Below are 27,490 nucleotides of genomic sequence, written 5' to 3' on the forward strand. Positions count from 1 at the left end.
TCTTTACTGTTTGCCCCTTGTAATAAATGAGATGATGATGACTGCATGATGATTGTTTATGATGATGATGATGAAAATCATGAGTATGATGATCATGATGATTATTAGGATAATGATCTGAATGATGATGATGGTGAGGAGGATGATTGTTGTTATTATAGTTATTATTAATGTGACGAAGATGAATATTATGATCATCATGATGATGATAACGATGTTGAAATCTACTGAATAAACGTGAAGCTCGAACAAATCAACATAATCACGTACCCCTATTCTCCTGTAGCCGATTCTCAAATCCATATTGGCGATGGGACGAGGGCGGCAATCAGCTGCGCAGCGCTCTAACTTTGTCCGGTCATTATTTGAGCTCCATATCGCTACTTCCCAGTCGCGCTACATTTAGAGCGAGAGAAAGAGGGAGAGAATTCAGACTTTTATTGTGACTCCGTAGTAGGCCACAGCACAACGGAATATTTAGTTGTTGTGTGCGAATAAGTTGTGTATCGATTTGATACATCATATTTGACTGCGAGTTTTGGTTGCGGTTCTGAAATCGGGGAGTGTCGCGCTGGGTGGAAATCAGGTTTGAGGAATCAGTGGGATATGTTGATCTGTACATGAGCGCAGCGCATTCTTCCGAAAGAAGGTAACATTATATATCTGTGCCATCGTACTGTCATTCTGTCCAAATGTCTGAAATATTTGGTGCCTGTGAATGGTCTCTATCGCGCCACAGAATCAGTTTAACCAAGTGCAAGTTGATTATTTCAGCCTAAATATTGTTGTTGTTCTGGCATTTTATGTTTACAGAACACCGTTTACATGTAGAAATGCGCCGCGTCATCTTTTTGACACGGTAGACATTTTCTGTCATTTTCTGTTGTCAATATCGTTATTATTTTAAATACGTTTTATAGACACGTGAACTACCTGCTATACTGCCGTAGACATCGCTGAACTGTGCCATTAGATCTACCCTTACCCTGCGGGAGCATCCTTCACTGTCTAGAATGAACTTTCGAGAAAGCGGGAGCCTATCTGACAAGTAGAATGAATTTGCTAGATATCATTAATTGGCCAACGCTATTTCCAGCGAGGGAAGTGCTTCTCCTAGGATTCCATCCATGTAGCGGTTGTGCTGTTACATGTGTCAGTTATCCAACATATTTTCAGTACATCGTTATAATCACATTCATGCAATATTGAACCCTGATACCCAAAGAAACTACCTACCTAGTGTCATTCATAGTAGTTTACAGACGCACAGATGCCAATATCTCTAATTTTTTTATAGGCTATACATTCAATCTCAATCTGATTCCTTTTATTTAGGCTAATTTATACAATTTAACTTTATCATCGGTGACAGCTGATCGCCTATTCCTGTATTTTCACACATGTTTTTGCAACATCACTGTATTGTGTAAGTATTAGACTGGCCATAATAATATTTTGATTTGATGGGAAGAGCGGTGCACCTTCTGGGTTTTTGCTTTTCTCTCCCCTGTCTTGACACTGACTGAAACATGTGCTCCCTATCCCAGGCTGCACCTCACCAACACATAACAGCACGTTTAATCGCGGAGCTAAGATGAAACCACTCCTGTTCCTGCTCTGGGAGACTGGGCTAGCTCTCTCTCTGCTCTACTCGACTGCACAGGTACTGTACCATTCACATGGTGGCACTTAAATAAAAGTTTGATTCAATTTGATATGGCACAGTGTTTCCGAAATTGTGGGTAGGGCCCGCTAATTGGATGATGAGGCCACCCACTGTGGAGTCGTAAAACGTAATGTAAAGTGTGAGCAAACCTTCACTTATGTGATATTTTATTTGAAGGTTGCTTGTTCAACCCTGAAAAAGGCCCTGGGTTCCAGAACGTTGGTTCTGTTAAAAATGATTGGGAGTGATGAAGGGTGCATCTCAGTTGTATTTCCTTAATTCTTTGAGTCTGATGTTCTCACCTCCTTCTCAAAGCATGTTGGAGGAGAAGGTCTGAGGGGAGAACCTCCCCACTGGGCACAGATGTCAGTTCAACGTCTAGTTCTGATTTACATTTGGTTGAGTTGTCAACTAACGTGAATTCAATGTTCAAATTCACTCAGTGTATTTAGGTTAAAAGTTGGGTGAAAAAATGATGAAATTCCCTTCATTCATGATTTTTTACAAATCCAATCAGTTTGATTCAACGTCATCACATTGCAATTTTGGGTTGAAATGATGTAGAAACAACATTGATTCAACCAGTTCTTGCCCAGTGGGTCAGATCTTCTCCAATGCGTTTTGAAAAGGAGACAAGGATGTGAGAAATCAAGCAAAGACCAGATTCACCCGTAGAGTGGCTCACTTTCTTTGTTTTTTCAAATTGATGGTCAGTATATAGTCTGCACCTTGTCAACTATGTGGGGGTGTGCCTCTCTTCCAAATGACACTCCGTTCCCTATGTAGTTTACACTACTAAGTAGTGCACAATATAGTTTACACTGCTAAGTAGTGCACTATATAGGGAAAACGGTACCGTTTGGGACACACAGATGGTCACATCTCGAAGCTCTTGTTCCTGGCTATTTCAGCCTATACAGGTGTGTGGCTATTGTACAGTGCCTTGCGAAAGTATTCGGCCCCCTTGAACTTTGCGACCTTTTGCCACATTTCAGGCTTCAAACATAAAGATATAAAACTGTATTTTTTTGTGAAGAATCAACAACAAGTGGGACACAATCATGAAGTGGAACGACATTTATTGGATATTTCAAACTTTTTTAACAAATCAAAAACTGAAAAATTGGGCGTGCAAAATTATTCAGCCCCCTTAAGTTAATACTTTGTAGCGCCACCTTTTGCTGCGATTACAGCTGTAAGTCGCTTGGGGTATGTCTCTATCAGTTTTGCACATCGAGAGACTGACATTTTTTCCCATTCCTCCTTGCAAAACAGCTCGAGCTCAGTGAGGTTGGATGGAGAGCATTTGTGAACAGCAGTTTTCAGTTCTTTCCACAGATTCTCGATTGGATTCAGGTCTGGACTTTGACTTGGCCATTCTAACACCTGGATATGTTTATTTTTGAACCATTCCATTGTAGATTTTGCTTTATGTTTTGGATCATTGTCTTGTTGGAAGACAAATCTCCGTCCAAGTCTCAGGTCTTTTGCAGACTCCATCAGGTTTTCTTCCAGAATGGTCCTGTATTTGGCTCCATCCATCTTCCCATCAATTTTAACCATCTTCCCTGTCCCTGCTGAAGAAAAGCAGGCCCAAACCATGATGCTGCCACCACCATGTTTGACAGTGGGGATGGTGTGTTCAGCTGTGTTGCTTTTACGCCAAACATAACGTTTTGCATTGTTGCCAAAAAGTTCAATTTTGGTTTCATCTGACCAGAGCACCTTCTTCCACATGTTTGGTGTGTCTCCCAGGTGGCTTGTGGCAAACTTTAAACGACACTTTTTATGGATATCTTTAAGAAATAGCTTTCTTCTTGCCACTCTTCCATAAAGGCCAGATTTGTGCAATATACGACTGATTGTTGTCCTATGGACAGAGTCTCCCACCTCAGCTGTAGATCTCTGCAGTTCATCCAGAGTGATCATGGGCCTCTTGGCTGCATCTCTGATCAGTCTTCTCCTTGTATGAGCTGAAAGTTTAGAGGGACGGCCAGGTCTTGGTAGATTTGCAGTGGTCTGATACTCCTTCCATTTCAAAATTATCGCTTGCACAGTGCTCCTTGGGATGTTTAAAGCTTGGGAAATCTTTTTGTATCCAAATCCGGCTTTAAACTTCTTCACAACAGTATCTCGGACCTGCCTGGTGTGTTCCTTGTTCTTCATGATGCTCTCTGCGCTTTTAACGGACTTCTGAGACTATCACAGTGCAGGTGCATTTATACGGAGACTTGATTACACACAGGTGGATTGTATTTATCATCATTAGTCATTTAGGTCAACATTGGATCATTCAGAGATCCTCACTGAACTTCTGGAGAGAGTTTGCTGCACTGAAAGTAAAGGGGCTGAATAATTTTGCACACCCAATATTTCAGTTTTTGATTTGTTAAAAAAGTTTGAAATATCCAATAAATGTCGTTCCACTTCCTGATTTTGTCCCACTTGTTGTTGATTCTTCACAAAAAAATACAGTTTTATATCTTTATGTTTGAAGCCTGAAATGTGGCAAAAGGTCGCAAAGTTCAAGGGGGCCGAATACTTTCGCAAGGCACTGTAGATGTGTGTAGTACATATTATTGTAGATGTGTGTAGTACATATTATTGTAGATGTGTGTAGTACATATTATTATAGATGTGTATAGTACATATTATTGTAGATGTGTGTAGTACATATTATTGTAGATGTGTGTAGTACATTGCTATGGGACAGTTTGAGGATGTTCGTCTGCCTGGCTATGTGTCTATTTGGAGCCAGCTGAATTGAATGTCACCTCTCTTTATGAGGATCAACCCTCTAAAGCCCTAAGGTTGATATATATATATATATATATTTATAGTGATTATAGTAGTGTGTTGTAGTGGTGTCTAATACACACACATAAACAGACACAGACACAGACACACACACACACACACACACACACACACACACACACACACACACACACACACACACGCTGCTGAGGGCCAGGTGATAACAGAGATCTGTTGGGCTCTGCCACTGAGTGGTGAGGCCTTTTTTTAGGATAAGGGATGCATCCCAAATGGGACACTGGTCAAAAGTAGTGCACTTTATAAAATAGGGTACCATTTGGCATGCAGACAAGGCTTGCTAGTTAACATGTAGTAAGCTAGTGTCTGAAAACAGATGGAGCACACTGAAACCTGAATCTGCCAGTTGACTGTGATGTTGGACATGCTGCTTTAGGCTTCTACAGGAGACCAACATAGAGTTGGAAGTCTGTTTTATGATTTGTTTGTATAACATGCTGGTATTTGTATTTACATGTTGTCTGTATGGAGTAAAGGGAATTACCCATAGAGATTAGAATAACTTTGATTCTCCTCTCCTCTCTAGTGTTGATTCAGTTTTCCCAATAGCCCAATGTAGGGCCCCTTTACAGCACTTGTAATTGTCTGGCTTCTGAAAGACGTGTCTGTCTTATAGGTCCAGTCCTGCATTTCATTTCTGTCTGTATGTGAGTGTAACACGTGGAGCCGTTGCGTGGGTAGTAAGTCAGAACAATGAAAGCCACCAGTGTCGTGAGGACAGGCGTGTCTGCTAAGGCTCTCTCCTAGTTCCCAGCCCTCTCACTCATCTGCTCATACAATTAGACCCTGAATCTGGCGCCTAACCTCTTAGGGACCATGGCCCTGACACACACCTGCACGCATGGACACACACAGACACACACATGGATGCAATAGACAACAAGGAATCCACAGAGTCCGACCAATTGGATCCTGGTATAAGTGTGCAGCGCCCATCATTGTTGGCTCAATAACCCCTATTTTTTATTTAACATTGTTATCAGGAAATATTCCAAACGTATGTAAATCAGCTCTTGTGCTGCCCCTCCAGAAGGACGGGGATAGTAGTGATCTTAATAATCATCACCCCATTTCAAGGCTTCCTTTTCTAGATAAGATTATTGAATCCTTAGTAATTGTACAACTTTGCTCTTTTTTTGTCTGAGAAATGAATTTTGAATGTAAACCTCACAGGGTTCAGGCCTGGACAGAGCACTATTACAGCAACCACTCTAGTAGTTAATGATCTTGTCAAAGTTACACACTACAATGAAATGTGCTGCTTTGTTTGTGGACCCGTCAAACACTTTTGATACTGTTGATCAAGCTATTTTATATGTTTTCCTCAATAGGCCTGAGCTCTGTCTCCTGTTCATGGTTTCAGGATTATCTTAGTGACAGAACTCAGGATGTTGTGATTGATGGGGTTAAGTCTGAATTTCTTGAAGTATGTAAAGGTGTACCACAGGGGTTGATTTTGGGTCCTGCTCTCTTCACTATTTACTGTATATACACACCATTGGTCAGTCTGTTAAAACTGGTTAACTTCATCTATATGCAGATGATAGTATTATGTCTGCTACTGCCCGACTTGATCTGACTGTTTGATCTGGCTGTTGATCAGGCTGTTGATCTGAATGTTGATCTGGCTGTTGATCTGGCTGTTGATCTGGCTGTTGATCTGGCTGTTGATCTGACTGTTGATCTGGCTGTGTCTAAACTACAGTCAGCTTTTAGAGCTATGCAGGAATCCCTTGCTGATTTAAAACTTGAAAACTAAATACATACTGTTTTGAAACTCTCTCAGAATGTTTCAGATGACCTACATGTTCACTCTTTAGATTTTTCTCCAATCAAACGTGTTCCCGCATATAAATACTTATGTCTTTGACATTTTAAAAACATAGATGAACTGGTTAAGAAGCTAAGATTTAAAGTTGTCTTTTTCTACAGAAACAGATGGTGCCTTTCTCTAAGCAGTAGGAAGCAGATCATTCAGTCAACCTTTTTATCTGTTCTTGTTTATGCAGCTGCTACTACACTCAAACCTGTGGATATCATCTACCGTAGTACCCTTTGTTTTGTTACAGGGGAAGGTTTTAATACTCATCACTGTATCATCCTGTATCAAAAGGTTGGCTGGACTTGGCTTAAGACCCGTAGGTCTCTACATTACTCCCTTTTTGTTTACAAGGCCCAACTTCATAAACTTCCATCTTATCTAACTTTGTTTTTGAAGTATAGACACCTGAGTTGCCTAATCCATTCATGTGATTGGTTAACTGTTGAGGTTCCTAGGGTCTCCACAGGGCGAGTTAAATCTGCTTTTAGTGTTAATGCACCGTATTGCTGGAACAAAATTCTAAATACTTTTAATCTTGATGTTCTGGTGCCGTTCTGATTGGGGACTTATTGTGGAGGAATGTCTTTTTTTTCTGGGTGATTTGTGATGTTTTATTTAAATGTGTATAGTTTGGGTGTAATGTGTTGTTGTAAATACGGGGCGCATTTGCAAAAGAGACCCAGGTCTCAATATGTTGTCCCTAAAGGTTAAATAAAAAATAATAATATGGATAGATACATATGTACGCATGACTGCTCTCTCTCTCACACACACACACACACACACACACACACACACACACACACACACACACACACACACGGATGCATACTCACAAAGGCAGGCACATGCACTCAGGTAGGCTTTCCCTCTCTCTCCTTCTCTCTTTCCCCCTCTCTCTCTTCTCTCTTTCTCTCACACACAGCTGCCAGGGGTCTTTCACCGGCCACACCTGTGGCTTAGCCTCCCTCTGTGACCAGTGGAACAGAGGCTCACACAGGCCCTGTGTGTGTGGGAGAGAGAGAGACTGAGAGTGAGAGGGCGTGAGAGAGACAGCAAGAGAGACTGAGAGAGAGATGGAGGGAGAGAGAGAGAGAGAGAGGAGAGAGAGAGAGAGAGTCTCCTAGGGAACAGATGGAGGGGAACACATTATATCAGCTGAGTGCTTTAGCAGATAGCATGTCCAGGTTTATTTGTAATTCTGTTGAGTTCATGTCTCCATAATATATCAGTTGTCCATTCCCCCACTTTATCTCTCTCACACACACACACACACACACACACACACACACACACACACATACACACACACACACACACACACACACACACACACACACACACACACTCCAACTGTGCCTCTCTTAGCTGCATATCGCCCCAGTAATGAGTTAACTGCATAAAACGACGTGCTAAACTCCTTAAAGTCTCTTAAAAGTGCTGATTTCACCACATTTGTGATCACGTGTCGCTGTAAATACTGCTGCTGACAGGAGCAAGGGACACAGCTTGCTCAGTCAGAGCACCGGCCTCCAGAATGCTGCAGTGATTTGTGAGTTAGACCTCAAAACACTCCTCTTTCTCCCCTAAACGCTGTTTTCCCGGACTCAGAGTAGCCCTTTCCTGCAGTCAATGACCAAAAGCGCCCTCTTTGGCCTCATGGGTGGAATGTTATTACTTTTTCATCATTTCATAATTATTGACGATACTTTTTTTTACGACATCTGGTGTGTCAATGTCAAACAGTTTTGTTATATTTCAGTCTTCTGTGATCTATATAAAGTGTAATATTGGGATGTTATACATTTCAACTCTATATCTGACATGGTACATTTTATTTTTATTTTTTATTAGTCCATAACCATGTGTGTGAGGTGTATACTTTTGTTTCAAAGTAGATTTGCTTAACACTACAAATAATCTCTCTGTGTGGCCCTGATTTAGCCCACTGCAGTAATTGGAAGAAGGCATCTATTTATCCTTCAAAAGTTTAACTCATTTAAATTTTTTCTTAAAAAAAAAAAAAAAACAGACTAATTACGGATGGTCTGTTGCCGGTCAACGTATGAGCCCCATACCGTCTTGGGCTCAATGTTAGTCTCCATGTTTTACGGAATTCGTGACTGATACAAAATCTCTGAATCTCTGTGTGGCCCGCTGTAATCTACTCCTGACCTGTACTATAATGTAAACTCAATGAAGAATGTCCACTGAAAGTGTTTTTCTGTTGAAGCGTGAGGGAAAGATTAAACTTGGTGGTGGAATGTTTTGGGCATTGGACAGTAGAGTCAGCCAGCCAGCCAGCCAGATAGCCAGTCAGTCAGGTCAAATGAGGATTAGTAGGGTGGAGGGTTATGGGGGCTGTAGTTAGGGAAGGGTGGGGAGTTATGGGGGCTGTAGTTAGTAGGTCCATGCTTGGCTGGGTGTCTGCCTGGATTATGACAAGCAGATGTGGGATTAGACTCACGCTTGATTGGCTTTTATTGTTGCCGTGGTTTTCTAGAGGTGCTGTAAGACTTAGAGCTCTGCTTTCCTCCTCTTCAATTTCTCTCTTTCTCTTGATCTCTCTCTCGATCTCTCTCTCCTTCTTTCAGTGTCACTCTTTCTCTCTGTCTCTATCTCTCTATCCCCCCTTTCTCTCTCTCTGTAACCTCTTTCCTGTCTCTGTCTGTCTTTCCTGTATCTCTCCCTTCCCCTCTTTCTCCCTGTCTCTATCTCTCTATCCCCCCTTTCTCGCTCTCTGTAATCTCTTTCCTGTCTCTGCCTTTGTCTTTCCTGTATCTCTCTCTCTCTCCCTCCCCCTCTTTCTCTCTCTCTGCCTCAGACTCCAGAGGTTACTGAGTACAAAAGTTCACTACTGGTATTGCGCTGTTAGTCAGGCATCCATTTTGACAGATTTAGCTCAGGTCAACAGGTCAAAACTTTGTTGTTGTGTTCATTGGCAACAGAAAATAGTGAGAAGACTGTGTGTGTGTGTGTGTGTGTGTGTATATAGACTCAGGAATAGAAGAATAGACAGTAGAGGTCGACCGATTAATCGGAATGGCCGATTAATTAGGGCCGATTAATTAGGGCCGATTTCAAGTTTTCATAACAATCGGAGATCGGTATTTTTGGACGCAGATTTTGCACATTACATTTTTTAATTTTTTTTTTTACATCTTTATTTGACCTTTATTTAATCTTTATTTAACTAGGCAAGTCAGTTAAGAACACATTCTTATTTTCAATGACGGCCTAGGAACGGTGGGTTAACTGCCTTGTTCAGGGGCAGAACGACAGATTTTAACCTTGTCAGCTCGGGGATTCGATCTTGCAACCTTACAGTTAACTAGTCCAACGCTCTAACCACCTGCCTCACGAGTAAGAAGCCAAGGTAAGTTGCTAGCTAGCATTAAACTTAATCAATCATAATCACTAGTTATAACTACACATGGTTGATGGTATTACTAGTTTATTTAGCGTGTCCTGCGTTGCATATAATCGATGCAGTGCGCATTCGCTAAAAAGGACTGTCTTTGCTCCCATGTGTACCTAACCATAAACATCAATGCCTTTCTTAAAATCAATACACAGAAGTATACATTTTTAAACCTGCATATTTAGCTAAAAGAAATCCAGGTTAGCAGGCAATATTAACCAGGTGAAATTGTGTCACTTCTCTTGCGTTCATTGCATGCAGAGTCAGAGTATATGCAACAGTTTGGGCCGCCTGGCTCATTGCAAACTAATTTGGCAGAATTTTACGTACTTATGACATAACATTGAAGGTTGTGCAATGTAACAGCAATATTTAGACTGATGGATGCCACCCATTAGATAAAATACGGAACAGTTCCGTATTTCACTGAAATAATAAATGTTTTCTTTTCGAGATGATAGTTTCCGGATTTTACCATATTAATGACCTAAGGCTCGTATTTCTGTGTGTTATTATGTTATAATTAAGTCTATGATTTGATAGAGCAGTCTGACTGAGCGATGGTAGGCAGCAGCAGGCTCGTAAGCATTCATTCAAACAGCACTTTTGTGCGTTTTGCAAGCAGTTCTTCGCCGTGCTTCAAGCTGTTTATGACTTCAAGCCTATCAACTCCCGAGATGAGGCTGGTGTAACCGATGTGAAATGGCTAGCTAGTTAGCGAGGTGTGCACTAATAGCGTTTCAAATGTCACTTGCTCTGAGACTTGGAGTAGTTGTTCCCCTTGCTCTGCATGGGTAACGCTGCTTCAAGGTTGGCTGTTGTCAATGTGTTCCTGTTTCGAGCCCAGGTAGCGGCGAGGAGAGGGATGGAAGCTATACTGTTACACTGGCAATACTAAAGTGCCTATAAGAACATCCAATAGTCAAAGGTATATGAAATACAAATCGTATAGAGAGAAATGGTCCTATAATTCCTATAATAACTACAACCTAAAACTTCTTACCTGGGAATATTGAAAACTCATGTTAAAAGGAACCACCAGCTTTCATATGTTCTCATGTTCTGAGCAAGGAACTTAAACGGTAGCTTTCTTACATGACACATATTGCACTTTTACTTTCTTCTCCAACACTTTGTTTTTGCATTATTTGAACCAAATTGAATATGTTTCATTATTTATTTGAGACTAAATTGATTTTATTCACTTGAATAAGAGTTCATTCAGTATTGTTGTAATTGTCATTATTACAAATAAATGTAAAAAATCGTCCGATTAATTGGTATCGGCTTGTTTTGGTCATCCAATAATCGGTATCAGTATCGGCGTTGAAAAATCATAAGCGGTCGACCTCTAATAGACGGGCACATGGCTGTTATCTCCCTCTGACGATGGTGTTGGGGTAACAGCTACGTAATCACAGGGTGTTCTTCTTGGAGCCTTCCTGACATCAACACCTTCTCTCTGTAGTGGAGGGAGACTCAAAACACTCAGAGGGTATTAGCACTGCTAACGCGTTTTCTCCAAAGACTACTTTCTGGTGAGCAGGTTGTCGCACCACAGAGATTTTCATTGCAATCCAGTGAAGGATACACAGTATGTGTGCTAGAGACTGTAGCTGCCCTGTAGGCAGAGGAGGGTGGGGTGGGAGTGGTGTTCCCATGGCTCCTGTTTGGATACAGAGGGGTTAAGGGGGCACACAGTAACCACATTGTGTTTGAACAGCTGTCTGTTACAAACAACAGACTGAGTGATGACAGGAAGTCACCTGGGAGGTCAACAGGAAGAGGAAGTGGTCAGGGGTATATTTGATGTCACTCTATACTGTGATAAAGGCACAAAGGAGAAATGGCTTTCACAATAAAACCATGGAAATCCCTGAGGGAGATGGTCTCTGTGTGTGTTATAGAGGGAATAGTATGTTAACTTGTTATTATCCATTAATGCAGGTTTTCACAGCAGTCCCAGCGTGAATCTCCCTATATCAACCCCTCCCTCCCTCTCTTTCTCTCACCATGTCAACCCCTCCCTCCCTCCCTCCCTCCCTCCCTCCCTCCCTCCCTCCCTCCCTCCCTCCCTCCCTCACTCACTCTTTTTCTCTCAACATGTCAACCTCTCCATCCCTCCATCCCTCCCACTTTTTCTCTCAACATGTCAACCTCTCCCTCCCACTTTTTCTCTCAACATGTCAACCTCTCCCTTCCTCTCTACCTCTTTTCCTCTCAACATGGGAGGAAACTCACTGATGAGGAGATTTAGCAGTTCACAGAAACATCACGTGTGCTGTTAGCTGACTCTGTTGTGACTCTTATCTTGGTTTGGGTGGATTCTACCATGGGTTCATGGTATTGCACTGGGGCCATAAGACCTACTCTTTATAGTAGGGGTACACTTGGTGTAGTGGGTGTGTTTGGGTGTAGTGTGTTGTTGATTCACCACAAGTGTGTGTGTGTGTTAGTCTACAGTGTATTTGTGTGTTACTGTGCAAGCTTGGAGTGTGTTGTCAATCTTGTGCTGAGGCCCCTAACACCACAATTCAGTGTTAGCGTGTTGTCAATCTTCTACAGGGGCCCCTATAACCCAATTTTGAGGCCCTTGGATGCTATCCATCTTTGATTCTGCCATGCAAACTACCCTGGCAGCCACAGGCACCAGTCCTTCACAAATTGGACTCCATTAGATCCTTGCAGGCGATAGCATTAGCGCTAGCGTCGTCGCTAGCCAGTCTCTCAGTGTCAATCATTAGCATGGATTTCACAGCTCTGTTCAAAGGGGAAACCCAAAACCCTGGTGCAGGATGATAATACTAAGTGCAATCTGGAGTACAATCTGGAGTAATGTAATTTTGACCATGTGGCTGGGCTAGTGACGGCGGCTAGCCTAGCGTGTCTTAGCGTGTTTTGTGTTATCGCCGTTGTCCTTGTTTATTCACAGTTTGGCTCCTGTTTATTTTTCGGTAGTGGATTCATTACGTCTTGGAATGTCGTTATCAAGACGAGTCTTGCTGGTGAATTTCCTTTCTGTGGTTTATTATTGATATTACTCCAGCCCCGGCTGACACTCTCTCACAGCTGTATGTGTGCCTGCGTGTGTGCATGTGTGTATGTGCGTGCATGTGTACGTACGTGTGTGTGTTTCAGCCATCCATTTAGCAAAACTCTTTCCCGGCCAGGAACAAAATCATTTTCACGTGTGGGTGTTATTAAAGGGACAGTGAGTCAATTCTCCTGTTTTTTAATGATATTTCCACACGTGAAAATTATGACAATGCACTTTTAGTGTAAGAGCTTTAAAAAGAAAAACACCTGGAATTTTAGCCTGTTCAGAGGGGAGGGAATTTTTGACCCACAGCATGACATCACAATCACACCTGATTATTCTGATTATTTGCATATGTGTCCTCCTACATTAAAGGGGTAAGCGGGGTAGCCTGTTAAACTCTGAGTGGTTGTTTTGGATGATGTACAGTACACCTGTGGTACCCACTCTGTTCATTTCAGTCAGTAAATAGAAAGTGACATATCATTTAAAAGCTACAGCACTTGTCTTTTTGGAAATGAAACCCAAACCTTACTACTGGCAATGTCATAAGAATGCCCCCCCCCCCCCCCTTCATATTCATAGAGTATGCAATTTAGGTCAAGTCACGAAAAGTGCAAAAATGTTGCATGCATGGAAAATGCCATTTGGGGTGCCATGTGGGACACAGATTGCTTTTACATCTTGTGGTGGAACAGCTAACACACCAGCTGCCTGTGGGCCCTGGTCAAATGTAGTGCCCTATATAGGGAATAGAGTGACATCTGGGACTCAGCAAAGAACTATGAACTCTGGAGGATAGCAAACTAATATTCCCTAATAAAAGACACATAGTGAAGGGATGCGAGGCAGAGGTAGTGGTTCTCACATACTGTTTGTAGGGCTTGTGTATGGATCAGTGGGTGAGGAGGTGTAGCTGTTCAAAGCAGATTAGCTAACTCTCTCTCTGCCTGTTTATTGAAATATCTGCCCATGTCTGTTTCTCAACCTCCGATCTGTGGACAGTTTATGTCCCAGGGATGGTACTCATTGGTCCTTCAGATGGTAGACTGACAATCTCTATACTTGTTACAGTGAGGGAAAGGTATTTGATCCCTTGCTGATTTTGTACGTTTGCCCACTGACAAAGAAATGATCAGTCTATAATTTTAATGGTAGGTTATTTGAAGAGTGAGAGACAGAATAACAACAAAAAAATCCAGAAAAACGCATGTTAAAAATGTTATAAATTTATTTGCATTTTAATGAGGGAAATTAGTATTTGACCCCCTCTCAATCAGAAAGATTTGTCTCCCAGATGTCTTTTATACAGGTAACGAGCTGAGATTAGGAGTGCTGCTAATCTCAGCTCGTTTCCTGTATAAAAGACATTTGTCCACAGAAGCGAACAATCAATCAGATTCCAAACTCTCCACCATGGCCAAGACAAAGAGCTCTCCAAGGATGTCAGGGACAAGATTGTAGACCTACACAACGCTGGAATGGGCTACAAGACCATCGCCAAGCAGCTTGGTGAGAAAGTGACAACAGTTGGTGCGATTATTTGCAAATGGAAGAAACACAAAATAACTGTCAATCTCCCTCGGCCTGGGGCTCCATGCAAGATCTCACCTCATGGAGTTGCAATGATCATCAGAACGGTGAGGAATCAGCCCAAAACTACATGGGGGGGATCTTGTCAATGATCTCAAGGCACTGGTACCATAGTCACCAAGAAAACAATTGGTAACACACTACGCCGTGAAGGACTGACATCCTGCAGCGCCCGCAAGGTCCCCCGGCTCAAGAAAGCACATATACATGCCCGTCTGAAGTTTGCCAATGAACATCTGAATGATTCTGAGGACAACTGGGTGAAAGTGTTGTGGTCAGATGAGACCAAAATTGAGCTCTTTGGCATCAACTCAACTCGCCGTGTTTGGAGGAGGAGGAATGCTGCCTATGACACCAAGAACACCATCCCCACTGTCAAACATGGAGGTGGAAACATTATGCTTTGGGGGTGTTTTTCTGCTAAGGGGACAGGACAACTTCACCGCATCAAAGGGATGATGGACGGGGCCATGTACAGTCAAATCTTGGGTGAGAACCTCCTTCCCTCATCCAGGGCATTGAAAATGGGTCGTGGATGGGTTTTCCAGCACGACAATGACCCAAAACACACGGCCAAGGCAACAAAGGAGTGGCTCAAGAAGAAGTACATCAAGGTCATGGAGTGGCCTAGCCAGACTCAAGACCTTAATCCCATAGAAAATCTGTGGAGGGAGCTGAAGGTTCGAGTTGCCAAACGTCAGCCTCGAAACCTAAATGACTTGGAGAAGATCTGCAAATACTTATTTCCCTCATTAAAATGCAAATCAATTTATAACATTTTTGACATGCGTTTTTCTGGATTTTTTTGTTATTCTGTCTCTCACTGTTCAAATACACCTACCATTAAAATTATAGACTGATAATTTCTTTGTCAGTGGGAAAACGTACAAAATCAGCAAGGGATCAAATACTTTTTTCCCTCACTGTATGTAAATGCCTCCTCCAAGAAGAAAATACCCTTGCAGGTAGGGTTGTACATTCTGGGGAATATTCAGAGGTGGAAACTTTCCCTGGGAATTTACAGAAATTAATGTTAATACCATTTAAATGTTGTTGTTTTTTGCATTGGATATATTTACCATATCATATAGAGACCGACACATAAACCTTTTACCTTATCATAAGTAGACATCATTTCAAATGATTAAATCCTTACAATAGAAATAAAAACAACAATTTTGTTATGAATTGAACTTTACATGAGTTGACTCTTCACATGGGATGATTTCACTGAACAACAAAAGAAAGGGAATATTGAATGAACCCCAATGATCCATCGCATCTCCCAAAAATGTTTTCAACATACATCTGTAAAATGATGAACTACAACTTTGGTTGTCTTCCTCAGGCTTCCTTGTCTTCTCCCTGGACCTCCTCAATGTCCACCTCTTGAACATCAGACTCTGAGTCCTCATCTTCACTGTCACTTTCCAACCTTGTTGAGGATGGCTCGTTGTCAGGCTCAAAAAGCCTCAAATTTTCCTGGATGGACACCAATTTTTCAACCCTTGTATTGGTCAGCCTGTTGCGTGCTTTGGTTTGTGTGTTCCCAAACAAGGACCAGTTGCGCTCTGAGGCGGCTGATGTTGGTGGGATTTGGATGATGATGGAGGCAACACGGGAAAAGAGCCTCAGATCCACAAAGTCCCTTCCACCAGGTGGCTGATGACTGTCTTCAGCTCATCTGCAATGTAGAGACTGGTATGTCTGTTGTCCCTTGTGTCTGTGCTCTTGTAGAATACTGGTTGAGGGGTGGAGATGATGTAGTTAATTATTCCTTGCCCACGAACATTCAACCTCTCATCAGAGATTATTGCAATACAGTCCGCTTTCTCTATGATTTGCTTGACCTTCACTTGAACTCTGTTGAACTCTGCATCCTGCAAATGTGTAGATAAAGCATGTCTGGTTGGAGGGATGTATGCTGGGCAAAGAACATTCAGAAATCTCTTCCAATACACATTGCCTGTGAGCATCAGAGGTGAACCAGTTGCATATACAGCTCGAGCAAGATATTCATCAGCATTTCTCTGACTACGTTCCTCCATTGAGTCAAAAAAACTTCTGATTCCAGGAGGACCATGAGCTGTTGCTATCGATAAGGTGTCTGATTCATCATTTTCACCTTGAATAGAAGTAGAGGGACTTTTGTCAGAAGTTGCTTGTTGTGAGCGCTGAGGGAACTTTATGCACTTGGCTAGATGATTCTGCATCTTTGTTGCATTCTTCACATATTATTTGCCACAGTATTTGCAAATGTACACAGCTTTTCCTTCTACATTAGCTGCAGTGAAATGTCTCCACACATCAGATAGTGCCCATGGCATTTTCCTGTGAAGATTAGAAAAAATAAAATAAAATACATTTCCATGTACAGATAAATAGTTAAGCAGATAGATTTAACAACTTTCTATATAAGATAAATGTTTTAAAATGAAACATGTATGGAAACAGCTGAATTAACACTCATCAGTTAGCAGGCTCAAGCAAGTTAAAATCCACATGGTAGCAAAAACTAACTAGCAGAAATTGTTAACAAGTTAGAAATGATTTAAACACACTTTGCTGTAGGCTACTATTTACTGGTTAACAAAAAATCATGTCATATAAAATATATTCACGCCACCCAGTACTGTAATCAATATATTCACCCCACCCAGTACTGTAATCAATATATTCACCCCACCCAGTACTGTAATCAATATATTCACCCCACCCAGTACTGTAATCAATATATTCACCCCACCCAGTACTGTAATCAATATATTCACCCCACCCAGTACTGTAATCAATATATTCACCCCACCCAGTACTGTAATCAATATATTCACCCACCCAGTACTGTAATCAATATATTTACCCCACCCAGTACTGTAATCAATATATTCACCCCACCCAGTACTGTAATCAATATATTCACCCCACCCAGTACTGTAATCAATATATTCACCCCACCCAGTACTGTAATCAATATATTCACCCCACCCAGTACTGTAATCAATATATTTACCCCACCCAGTACTGTAATCAATATATCCACCCCACCCAGTACTGTAATCAATATATTCACCCCACCCAGTACTGTAATCAATATATTCACCCCACCCAGTACTGTAATCAATATATTCACCCCACCCAGTACTGTAATCAATATATTCACCCCACCCAGTACTGTAATCAATATATTTACCCCACCCAGTACTGTAATCAATATATTCACCCCACCCAGTACTGTAATCAAAACTTACCAGAAAGCATGTAGTCCTTGGCTCAGACTGTGTAGTAGTGTGGTTTCAATAGCATCTCATTAGTGTGCAAGATTTTGAGAATTAGCTGTACATGTCATGGAAGAGTGTACTGCACATGTGATGGAAGAATGCACTGTGCATGCAGAGGGTTGTAATTCCATTGAATTGAGGATAGTTTAACCAAAATATGCCATAAGTCCTAGAATTGCCTTGTGTATCCCACAAAAAAGGATCACTGTTATAAGCAATATTTTTGGGAAAATTTCCAGAAAATGTCCTAACATTTCCCGGAAAGTTTCCAACCCTTTGCAACCCTACTTGCAGGTCTCTGCTATAGAAGAGTTATTACAGCACATCTAGTATGGTACCAAACTAGGCTGCTCTGCTCTGCCTGCTCCCTCATCTTCTCTCTAATGCAGGTTCAATGTCAGCAGCCCTGGTATTTGAGCCAAAGCTGAAGAGTGAAAAGATCACTTTCTGTCCTCACACCTCAGGCACCAGTCACCTCTTCACCCCACAGCTGAACCTCTACTGAGGACTGCTCTATGGCCAACCCTGTGGCCTGCATGGGCCAATGTGTGCGTGTGTGTGTGGTGTGTGTGGTGTGTATGTGAGATGTGTGTGTGTGTGTGTGTGTGTGTGGTGTGTGTGGTGTGTATGTGAGGAGCAAGTCACAGGCTTGTGTGAAAGACTCTTTCATTCACATGGACAGTGTGTCCATTCAGTCTCCTCTCAGCTGCAAACACACTGGCTCCATTTCCACTCTGGGTTCTCTGCCAATCAGCTGGTTGGAATCTGTTTCTCTCTCCTCTCTGTCACTGTCTATCTGATTTATCTCACTCTTCCCCCCCCCCCCCCCCCCCCCACTGATTCCTCCACTTTCAAGTGGGCCACGTATGCAATCTCCAGAATGATTAAATCAACGATTTAAAGTTACAGTTGCGCTGTATGTGACAAAATAACAAAGTATACTGTAGATAATCATTGTACCATCTAAACTGCAGTGAAATATATTTTCCAGAACCAAACATATTGTTAATTCAGCTGCTTGAAGCTGGTGTACAAAACAGAAAGTAAAAAATGCAAAAACAAAATGGGAAGCATGGAAATGGCACACGTAGAACATATCTACCGCTTCTTAGACTTGCTTTTAAGTAGAATGATAGATCTATAACTCAATTTCTATGTGAATTTGGTTGGTGTTCCCAAAAAGTTATATATGGCCACTTTAAAACTTCTAAATGAACATTTTAAAGAAGTGTCATCATATAGAATAGAACTTTATTATTCCCACAACTAACAATCAGCACAGAACACACATTTGGGAGGAGCACAGCGTAGGGCGTCATTACAGAAAGCAAACATTTTAATAATAGTTTTTATTTAAATTGATCAAAGTCAACAACAAAAAACTACATATATATATATATATATATATATATATTATAGGGATGTAAAATAAAAATAAAAATAGAGTTAATCGCAGGATTTGCAATGTTCAAATTCTTAATTTGTTTGAATTAAGCTGTAATTTAAGATTTTCTTACAAAAAAGCATGAAAAGAATATTGACGTCCTGATTTTTCTAAAGTGATGGTTAGCAACATTAGGTAAATTAAGAAAGCACACTTTCGTTAACCTCAATGTCAACTTGTTTTTAGATTGCTTTGTTGGTTTTAAGCTGTATATATATTATGTATTTGGGATGTTTTCAGTGTATTTTGAGTGCTTTCAGACAATGCAAGTTATCGCGTAAAAATAAATGATGCACAGAAATTACAAGAAGTTAATTGGAGTTATGTGATTAACTCTGACAGCCCTAATTATTTATGGTAATTCTTAATATTTTTTCCCAATGATAGTTTCCCCCTCATCTGATCGACACGTCCCTCAAACCTTTATAATCCGATTGTCATAGGGTTGGATGGGATGCCTCATGATATCACTCTCGCCTGAGGCCTTTAGTCCAAACTGGTATCTGTATCACCCTGTTCACCCTGTAGCCTGTTCTGCAGGACAACTTTGTCTTTGGTTTTTGGATTGTCTTTGCATATCCATGCTCTGTAGTCACATCTAGGTTAGGTGTGGAGTAGATGCCTCTCCTATCAACTTGCCCTCTTCCCACTGGTACCCAGATCTTTCCGTTAAATGTGACGGGCCATGGGCGACACACGCCATTAAACCTCTTCCTCTTTGGTTCACACTCCATTAACATTCCCTGCTTTTGGTCCATCTCTCATAACAAACATCCATCACGGCGATAGTGACAGGAAGTGTTACCCTGGTGAGGGAAGCATTCTGGAATCTGTGGAAGTCTGAGCTATTTGCCTCTGGAGAGATGACGTAGCGCTCTGAAGGGATGCCAGTCGGGAATACAGATCAGGAATACCACACTTCCAGCAGGGCATTAACGTGGGAAAACAGCAGGGCTTTGTTCAACAGGGCACAACGTTGTGCAACGTTCAGTTGAATGAAAAAGGTTGTTGAAGAACATTGCGATTATAGCGGCTCAGGGGGCGAGTGCAGGGCCGTGCACAGACCTTTCAGGGGCAGATGCTCAAAATGAACCCCCTCCCCCCCGCTTGAAAAAAATGAATACATTTATAATTAATTTGAAATTCATAACAAACCAGATTTGTTGTTGTTGCATTGCATATTTATTTCTGCAACAACACTCACTCATCATCACAAAGTGTAAGCAATCTAGTTACAGTGCCTCCTAAAGACATGATTGACATGGGGGAAAGAGGGTGGACAATCAGCTGATCATTCATGTTGTTGATTGATGTAAATATGCTACTTAGTTATCTCCATTTATTTGACTGATTGTGATTTACCTCTCTATGTATTTCTGCCTCTCTCTGCTGCGCATCAGCCAACCAGACTGAATATTGATGTAGGCTAAATGAAATGTTATCAAGTGATAATGAAATGTCATGCTGCTGTGGCAGTACTGTTGTATTTAAACTAGGGAGCTAGACAGACACTTGACTGGTGACCGCATCTCTCAAGCTGTGCATGTTTAGATAGCGGGCACACGCAATCTCTGTACAGGCCATAATGGGGAAAAGGGGCAACCGGGCATGGGGGGGGAGGGGTGGCAAACTTGACAATGACTTGTGGGCAGTGGGTTCCGAACAACAATAAAAAAGAGCTATACAAAAAAGTCCTAACACCACAAAAAGGGCACTTTGGAGACAGGAAGGGCAAAGGGTCATGTGCTCTGCACAGGTAGAGCCTGTCTGTGCACGTGCCTGGGTCCGTGTGTACTGCAGCTGCTGCACAAGTTTTTCAATTCCAAATGGTGACACTCTCATATGGTCACACCCTGCTACACCCAACAAACCGTCATAGAAGTAGCAAATTGTTTAATGAACTGAATGCGTTCCCTCTTCCAAAGTTTCTCCCAGAGTTTCCCACAGACATTCATGTCAGAATTACTCATAGACTGTCTACATGGCAGCTTCAGAGACTTATGCTTCATAGTCAAGAGGCAGTGTTTCCCTTGAAGAAGCCTTCTGGGCAGCAACAATTTCCATTGAAACCAGTTGAAACCAAAGTATTTCAGGTGGGGGGAGATAGATATGACTTTGAAGAGGTCAACACCTCTAAATAATGGTTTCTTCCAAGAGGGGCTCTTTACATTTTCTTAAACTCAGGGGACGGCTTTAGTTTAGCTTTCAACTTCGTTCTGATAAGCAACTGGATATAATTGGAACGCTTTGAACTCTTAACAGCACTGTTATTAATACTGTGTGTGTACTCCCCCTAAACCTTACCCTCTCTGAACAGCGAAGTAGATAAGACGGTCCATCCATAATGCCAAGCTAGGCCAAAGGGGTCCAAAGTGGTCCCAATTGGGCCAAGTCGGGCCTCGTTGGAATCTATGCTTCTGTTGTGGGATTTTCTTTTGGGTCCAGCCAGTCCTTCAGTACCCTTAGTAGTACCCTTCCAAATGTTCTTTCTAGGGGAATTGGATTTTTGTCAATTGCCCCATGTCGTGATGTGTCTCTTAATTGTCCCAGGAAGAAAGCTGTGATTATTTGGCTGTGTATACACACACTCACGCACTGATACACACTCACGCACTGATACACACACACACACACACACACACACACACACACACACACACTCTGTATCTGATGTTTCAAAAACACATTCTATTTAGATCTTCAAAAATGACCATCGTGGAATCAGAGTGTGTGTGTGTGTGTGTGTGTGTGTGTGTGTGTGTGTGTGTCAGTACAGGTTAAATCAAGATATTGTCCTACGAAGAAATGACCATTCATGGGTATCGTGGAATCAGAGTGTGCGGGTGTGTGTGTGTGTGTGTGTCAGTACAGGTTAAATCAAGATATTGTCCTGTGAAGAAAGGACCATTCATGGTAAAACATTTGTTGGGGGGTGACTCTGTGACTGGGATCACCAGTGGTGTGCTGGAGCTGAACAGATTAGTGTGTGTGTGTGTGTTTGTATATGTGTGTGTGTTTTGTATGAATAGAGAAGTTATTGTTCCTACTCTACTGCCTCTGAGGGTGAAAATAGACTTTTACACAATGAGATCAGACTTGACTTTCCCTCTCTATCACACTTGCTCTCTCTCTGTCTCTGTCTCACCACTAGTGGTGGGGTGGCTGGTGTGTTACTTTTTAATCTGCCACTTTAACATTACTTTTCCCCCTCACTTGGCTGTAGATGATACTCCAAAAGGTTTTGGGATATTTAGTTCCCCTACCGAGATAGTAAACAGTCATATTTTCTGTAGTCAGGTTAATGTCATAGAGCCCCATTCATTCTGAAAGTGCCTAAAACACCTTATATACATTCCAACCCATGTTGGGGGAGGGTTTGTCCAGGGTTGGCCGTCATTGTAAAATAAGAATTTGTTTTTAACTGACTTGCCAAGTTAAATAAAGGTTACATTTAAAAATAATAATAATAAATAATATTAAAGTAGTTCTTGACCAGGTTTGCACACACTGCAGCAGGGATTTTGGTCCACTCCTCCATACAGACCTTCTCCAGACCTTTCAGGTTTCAGGGCTGTCGCTGGGCAATACGGACTTTCAGCTCCCTCCAAAGATTTTCTATTGGGTTCAGGTATGGAGACTGGCTAGGCCACTCCAGGACCTTGAAATGCTTCTTACGGAGCCACTCTTTAGTTGCCCTGGTTGTGTGTTTCGGGTCGTTGTCATTCTGGAAGACCCAGCCACGACCCATCTTCAATGCTCTTACTGAGGGAAGGAGGTTGTTGGCCAGGATCTCGCGATACATGGCCCCATCCATCCTCCCCTCAATACGGTGCAGTCGTCTTGTCCTCTTTGCAGAAAAGCATCCCCAAAGAATGATGTTTCCACCTCCATGCTTCACAGTTGGGATGGTGTTCTTGGGGTTGTACTCATCCTTCTTCTTCCTCCAAACACGGCAAGTGGAGTTTAGACCAAAAAGCTTTATTTTTGTCTCATCAGACCTTCTCCCATTCCTCCTCTGGATCATCCAGATGGTCATTGGCAAAATTCAGACGGGCCTGGAAATGCGCTGGCTTGAGCAGGGGGACCTTGCGTGCACTGCAGGATTTTAATCCATGACGGCGTAATTTGTTACTAATGGTTTTCTTTGAGACCGTGGTCTCAGCTCTCTTCAGGTCATTGACCAGGTCCTGCCGTGTAGTTCTGGGCTGATCCCTCACCTTCCTAATGATCATTGATGCTTTACGAGGTGAGATCTTGCATGGAGCCCCAGACCGAGGGTGATTGACCATCATCTTGAACTTCTTCCATTTTCTAATAATTGCGCCAACAGTTGTTGCCTTCTCACCAAGCTGCTTGCCTGTTGTCCTGGAGCCCATCTCAGCCTTGTTTAGGTCTACAATTTTATCCCTGATGTCCTTACATAGCTCTCTGGTCTTGGCCATTGTGGAGAGGTTGGAGTCTGTTTGATTGAGTGTGTGGACAGGTGTCTTTTATACAGGTAACGAGTTCAAACAGGTGCAGTTAATACAGGTAATGAATGGAGAACAGGAGGGATTCTTAAAGAAAAACTAACAGATCTGTGAGAGCCGGAATTTTTACTGGTTGGTAGGTGATCAAATACTTATGTCATGCAATAAAATGCTAATAAATTATTTAAAAATCATACAATGTGATTTTCTGGATTTTTGTTTTAGATTCTGTCTCTCACAGTTGAAGTATACCTATGATAAAAATTACAGACCTCTACATGCTTTGTAAGTAGGAGAACCTGCAAAATCGGCTGTGTGTCAAATACTTGTTCTCCCCACTGTACATACATACATACATACATACATACATACATACACAGACTCACACACACGTGCATACACATACATACACCACGCATGCACGCACGCACGCACACTCACACACACACACATGTACACACACACACACCACAGACACACTCTGGGGTGTTGTGTAAGCTATACTTAGTGGTGATTTCTCTGTCCCTACAGACATTGAAGCGATGCATGACCCTTGCAAAAGAGATCGAGAGACCGGGAGAGTGAGACAGAGAGAGCGAAAGAGAGTTACAGAGAGATAGAGATAGAAAAACAGAGAGATAGAGACAGAAAAAGAGAGAGACAGAGAGTCCGAGAGGGAGAGAGAGAGAGGGAGAGAGAGACCAGCTGTGCCCTCCAAAGTGCAGGATAGCCCAGACACCAGACACGGTCACTCTAGTGGTGTGTAAACTCAATTAGAGGTCTTGCTGTTATGGTGGGCTGTTACGCCATGACCCAGTGACTTCACAGCGGGAGAGTGTGTGCGTGTGTGTGTGTGTGTGTTTGTGTGCATACATGCAGGTGTGAGTGTGTGTGCATGCAGGTGTGTGTTAGAGAGAGTGTGAGTCTGGCCAGATGTGGGCATAGACGGATTGCTGCTCCAAATGTGACTCATGGCTTCTTTCTAAACCTTTACAGGGGATGTAGACACTCTGGGTGTGTGCTGCTTGATAGTGTTTTGGAGTGCTGTGAGGAGGGTCCAGCATCTGTGTGTGTGTGTGTGTTTGCACGTGTGAACGTGTGTTCAAGGGTACAGGCACTTTCTATAATTTATGGACCAGACAGAACCTATTCTGTAGTGCAAGACCAGTTTGATCAGAGACTGAAGGCTATCTCTCTGATTATTCTATGGTATTTGGAGCGACTGCACTGAATCATAAACAATATGTATGTATTTGTCTCTTAGTGACTCAACATTGTGTCTGTTCTACTCTGCCTGTGGTAATGCCTGTCAAACCCAGTGGACTCAGAGCCTGCTGTCTGAATCTGACAACATCAGTGTCTCCACCAGCCAGCCTGTTTCCAGGGTAACTACTGTTTTAACCCTTTCAGACAGAATGGGCACCCTACTTAAAAGTCATGTCTGTCGACACCTGAGGGACTTACGTGTGTCTGTGTTTATTTTGGTTCCTCTGGTCCAGACTTATATATAGGGGGGGGGGGGGGGGGGGTCACAGGATGCACCCCAAATGGATCCATATTCCTTTCATAGTGCACTACTTTAGACCAGCGCCCATTGAGTTTTGGTCAAAACCAGTGCACTATATAGGGAATAGGGTGCCATTTGTGATGCAACCCCAGTTCATACAGATGGCAGTGTGCTTTGTGTGTCCGGGTGGGGTGGGGGACGAAGGGGGGGGGCTTCACACATGGGCTTTGTTTAGGCTGGAGTCTGGGTGCAGGGTTGTGTCTGTCTGGAGGACAGCTCAGTGGGAGAAGACTGGAGTCCTGCCTCTCAGCTGGTGTCTTCTCTGGTGTCCTGTCAGACACCCACCAAGTTACTGATGAAAGAGTGTGTGTCTGACTCTCTTCTCAGTGTGTGTGTGTGTGTGTGTGTGTGTGTGTGATTTGCACAATTTCAGGAAGAATGCCGTGTTCGCCACAGAATTCAGTGATGTTAGCTGGAGCACAGCTAGTCTCTCCTGTGTATACACACAGTGTGAATACGATACCAACCCCGGTCTACTTGGGGAGACGATATCACTGCATCTGTTTATTAAACAAGGACTTAGGTCCAGGTTTCTCTCCTCTAATGAACATCACATAGATTAGTAGTGTGATTTACGGTCTGTTCTGAGAGCTATGGTGACTAGCACTACGTCGTCTTGGAGCTCTGCAGCTGAGAGGAGTGAATGTTGCTCTGCACATTTGCACAATGATGACACACATGCGTGTGTGTGTGTGTGTGCGCGCATGCGTGCGTGCTCGTGTGTGTGTGTGTGTGTGTTGGAAGAAGTTCACATTATTAGCTCTATTCAGGTAAAACCTCTAACAGAGTTACCAGGGATCTCTTCTTTGGTAACAGAGTTACCAGGGATCTCTTCTTGGGGAACAGAGTTACCAGGGATCTCTTCTTGGGGAACAGAGTTACCAGGGATCTCTTCTTGGGAAACAGAGTTACCAGGGATCTCTTCTTGGGGGATTTCAAGTTTTCTATTCATATGTTTATTTTCTACCTCCTGTCTCCCCAGTGTGGAGCGACCCAGAGCCAGACCCAGGGTGCCGTGTTCCTGCCTGAGTTTGCTCTGTCCCCTCAGGGAAGTTTCCTGGAGGACGCTACCGAGGACCAGTTCCTTACCTACAGATACGACGACCAGGTGGGTACACACACACACACACACACACACACACACACACACACACACACAATGGAAAACCTGATCCTCTGAGTGAGTCTGCTGTGAGTGGCGTGTGGGAGTAAGGGAGAGAAAGATGGGGTGTTTTTGGGGTGTAGACAACAAATGAGACACACATGACATGTCAAAAGAACAACTATTTCTAAGCAGTAGGAAAAGTCCCCAAATGTCTTTTTCTATCGTATACACTATGTGAGAAGATATTGAGAGGTCCAGGATACAATGCATTCTTCTCTCTGCATCTTCTCACATGTGGAACCTTTTCTCCAGTTTGATTCAATAAAGCCGCGTGCTCCTGCTGATCCATCTGGCGTTGGGCTGAAGAGCTCAGGATAATAAAGATATCTTGTTTTTTTGCTCTCAATTTGGCCTTTTGGATCAGGAACCACAAAATTCTGGTTAAAATGTTGAGTACATGATGTTTTGAAAAGCTCGCATCTGACCAATATCAGGACAAATGATCCCTAATTATACGCAGAAACATGTCTGAATGTTTCAAGTTGGATTTCTCCTGAAGTATTTGTCTGGAATTTGTATGGTTGTCTGGCCCAGCACTTTTTTTGAAGCACCAAATTCAATAGAAAATACTGGTCTGTCACTTGGCCCATGGGTTAGTTGAATAGAGATGAATAGCATCACATTTGTCTGTGAATTTCAGACATGCAGTTAAATGCCAGAGAGGCTATTGAAGAGAGAACAAGTGGTATAAAGAGGCAGAGCCTGACAGAATATCTGTCCCATTTTTTTAGGCACACAGCAATGAGACATTTCCTTTAAAACACAGGTTTTCAGGCCATAACCTTTCTGTAGAGATGGACCCTGTACTGGGGTCGGGAAAGTGTTGGTCACTCACATTATCACAACCTATCACATTAGAACGGACTGAATCAGTGTTGACTAACTATCACTATTAAGGTTGCAAAATTCTGGTAACTTTCCCAAGTTTCCCAGAAATCCTGGCTGTAGAACGCAGGATTCCCTGCTTATTCCCTTCTGATACTGAGAATCATTCAACCAGGATGATTCAGTCAGCAACATCACTGTGACCATGTCGGTCCCCAGACCTGCTGCTATAGGGACTTGACTTAGGACTCAGTATCAAATACAGTACAGGAGCGCAACTTTGGTTTAGAAGGGTGAAAGTAAAATAGAAAGTTGTTTCATTTTATTTTGATAAATACAGTCAGATTAACATTCCAAACAGCCTATCC

General features: G+C 42.5%; 1 protein-coding gene across 1 annotated transcript in view; it reads left to right on the forward strand.

The window, feature by feature from the left end:
* Window positions 1-284: 284 nt before the first annotated feature.
* The window catches only part of LOC149971460 (ADAMTS-like protein 3), a 231,058-nt gene continuing 203,852 nt past the window's right edge, over window positions 285-27,490 (forward strand). The window contains exons 1-3 of the mRNA XM_090222838.1: window positions 285-649; window positions 1,548-1,663; window positions 26,115-26,240. Of these exons, the coding sequence (XP_090078964.1) occupies window positions 1,595-1,663; window positions 26,115-26,240 (195 nt within the window). The 5' untranslated portion in view covers window positions 285-649; window positions 1,548-1,594. The remainder of the gene's footprint in view (window positions 650-1,547; window positions 1,664-26,114; window positions 26,241-27,490) is intronic.

Source organism: Oncorhynchus mykiss, chromosome 26 (genome assembly GCF_057628025.1).
Source record: "Oncorhynchus mykiss isolate SJ-2025 chromosome 26, ASM5762802v1, whole genome shotgun sequence".
Taxonomy (NCBI): Eukaryota; Metazoa; Chordata; class Actinopteri; order Salmoniformes; family Salmonidae; genus Oncorhynchus; species Oncorhynchus mykiss.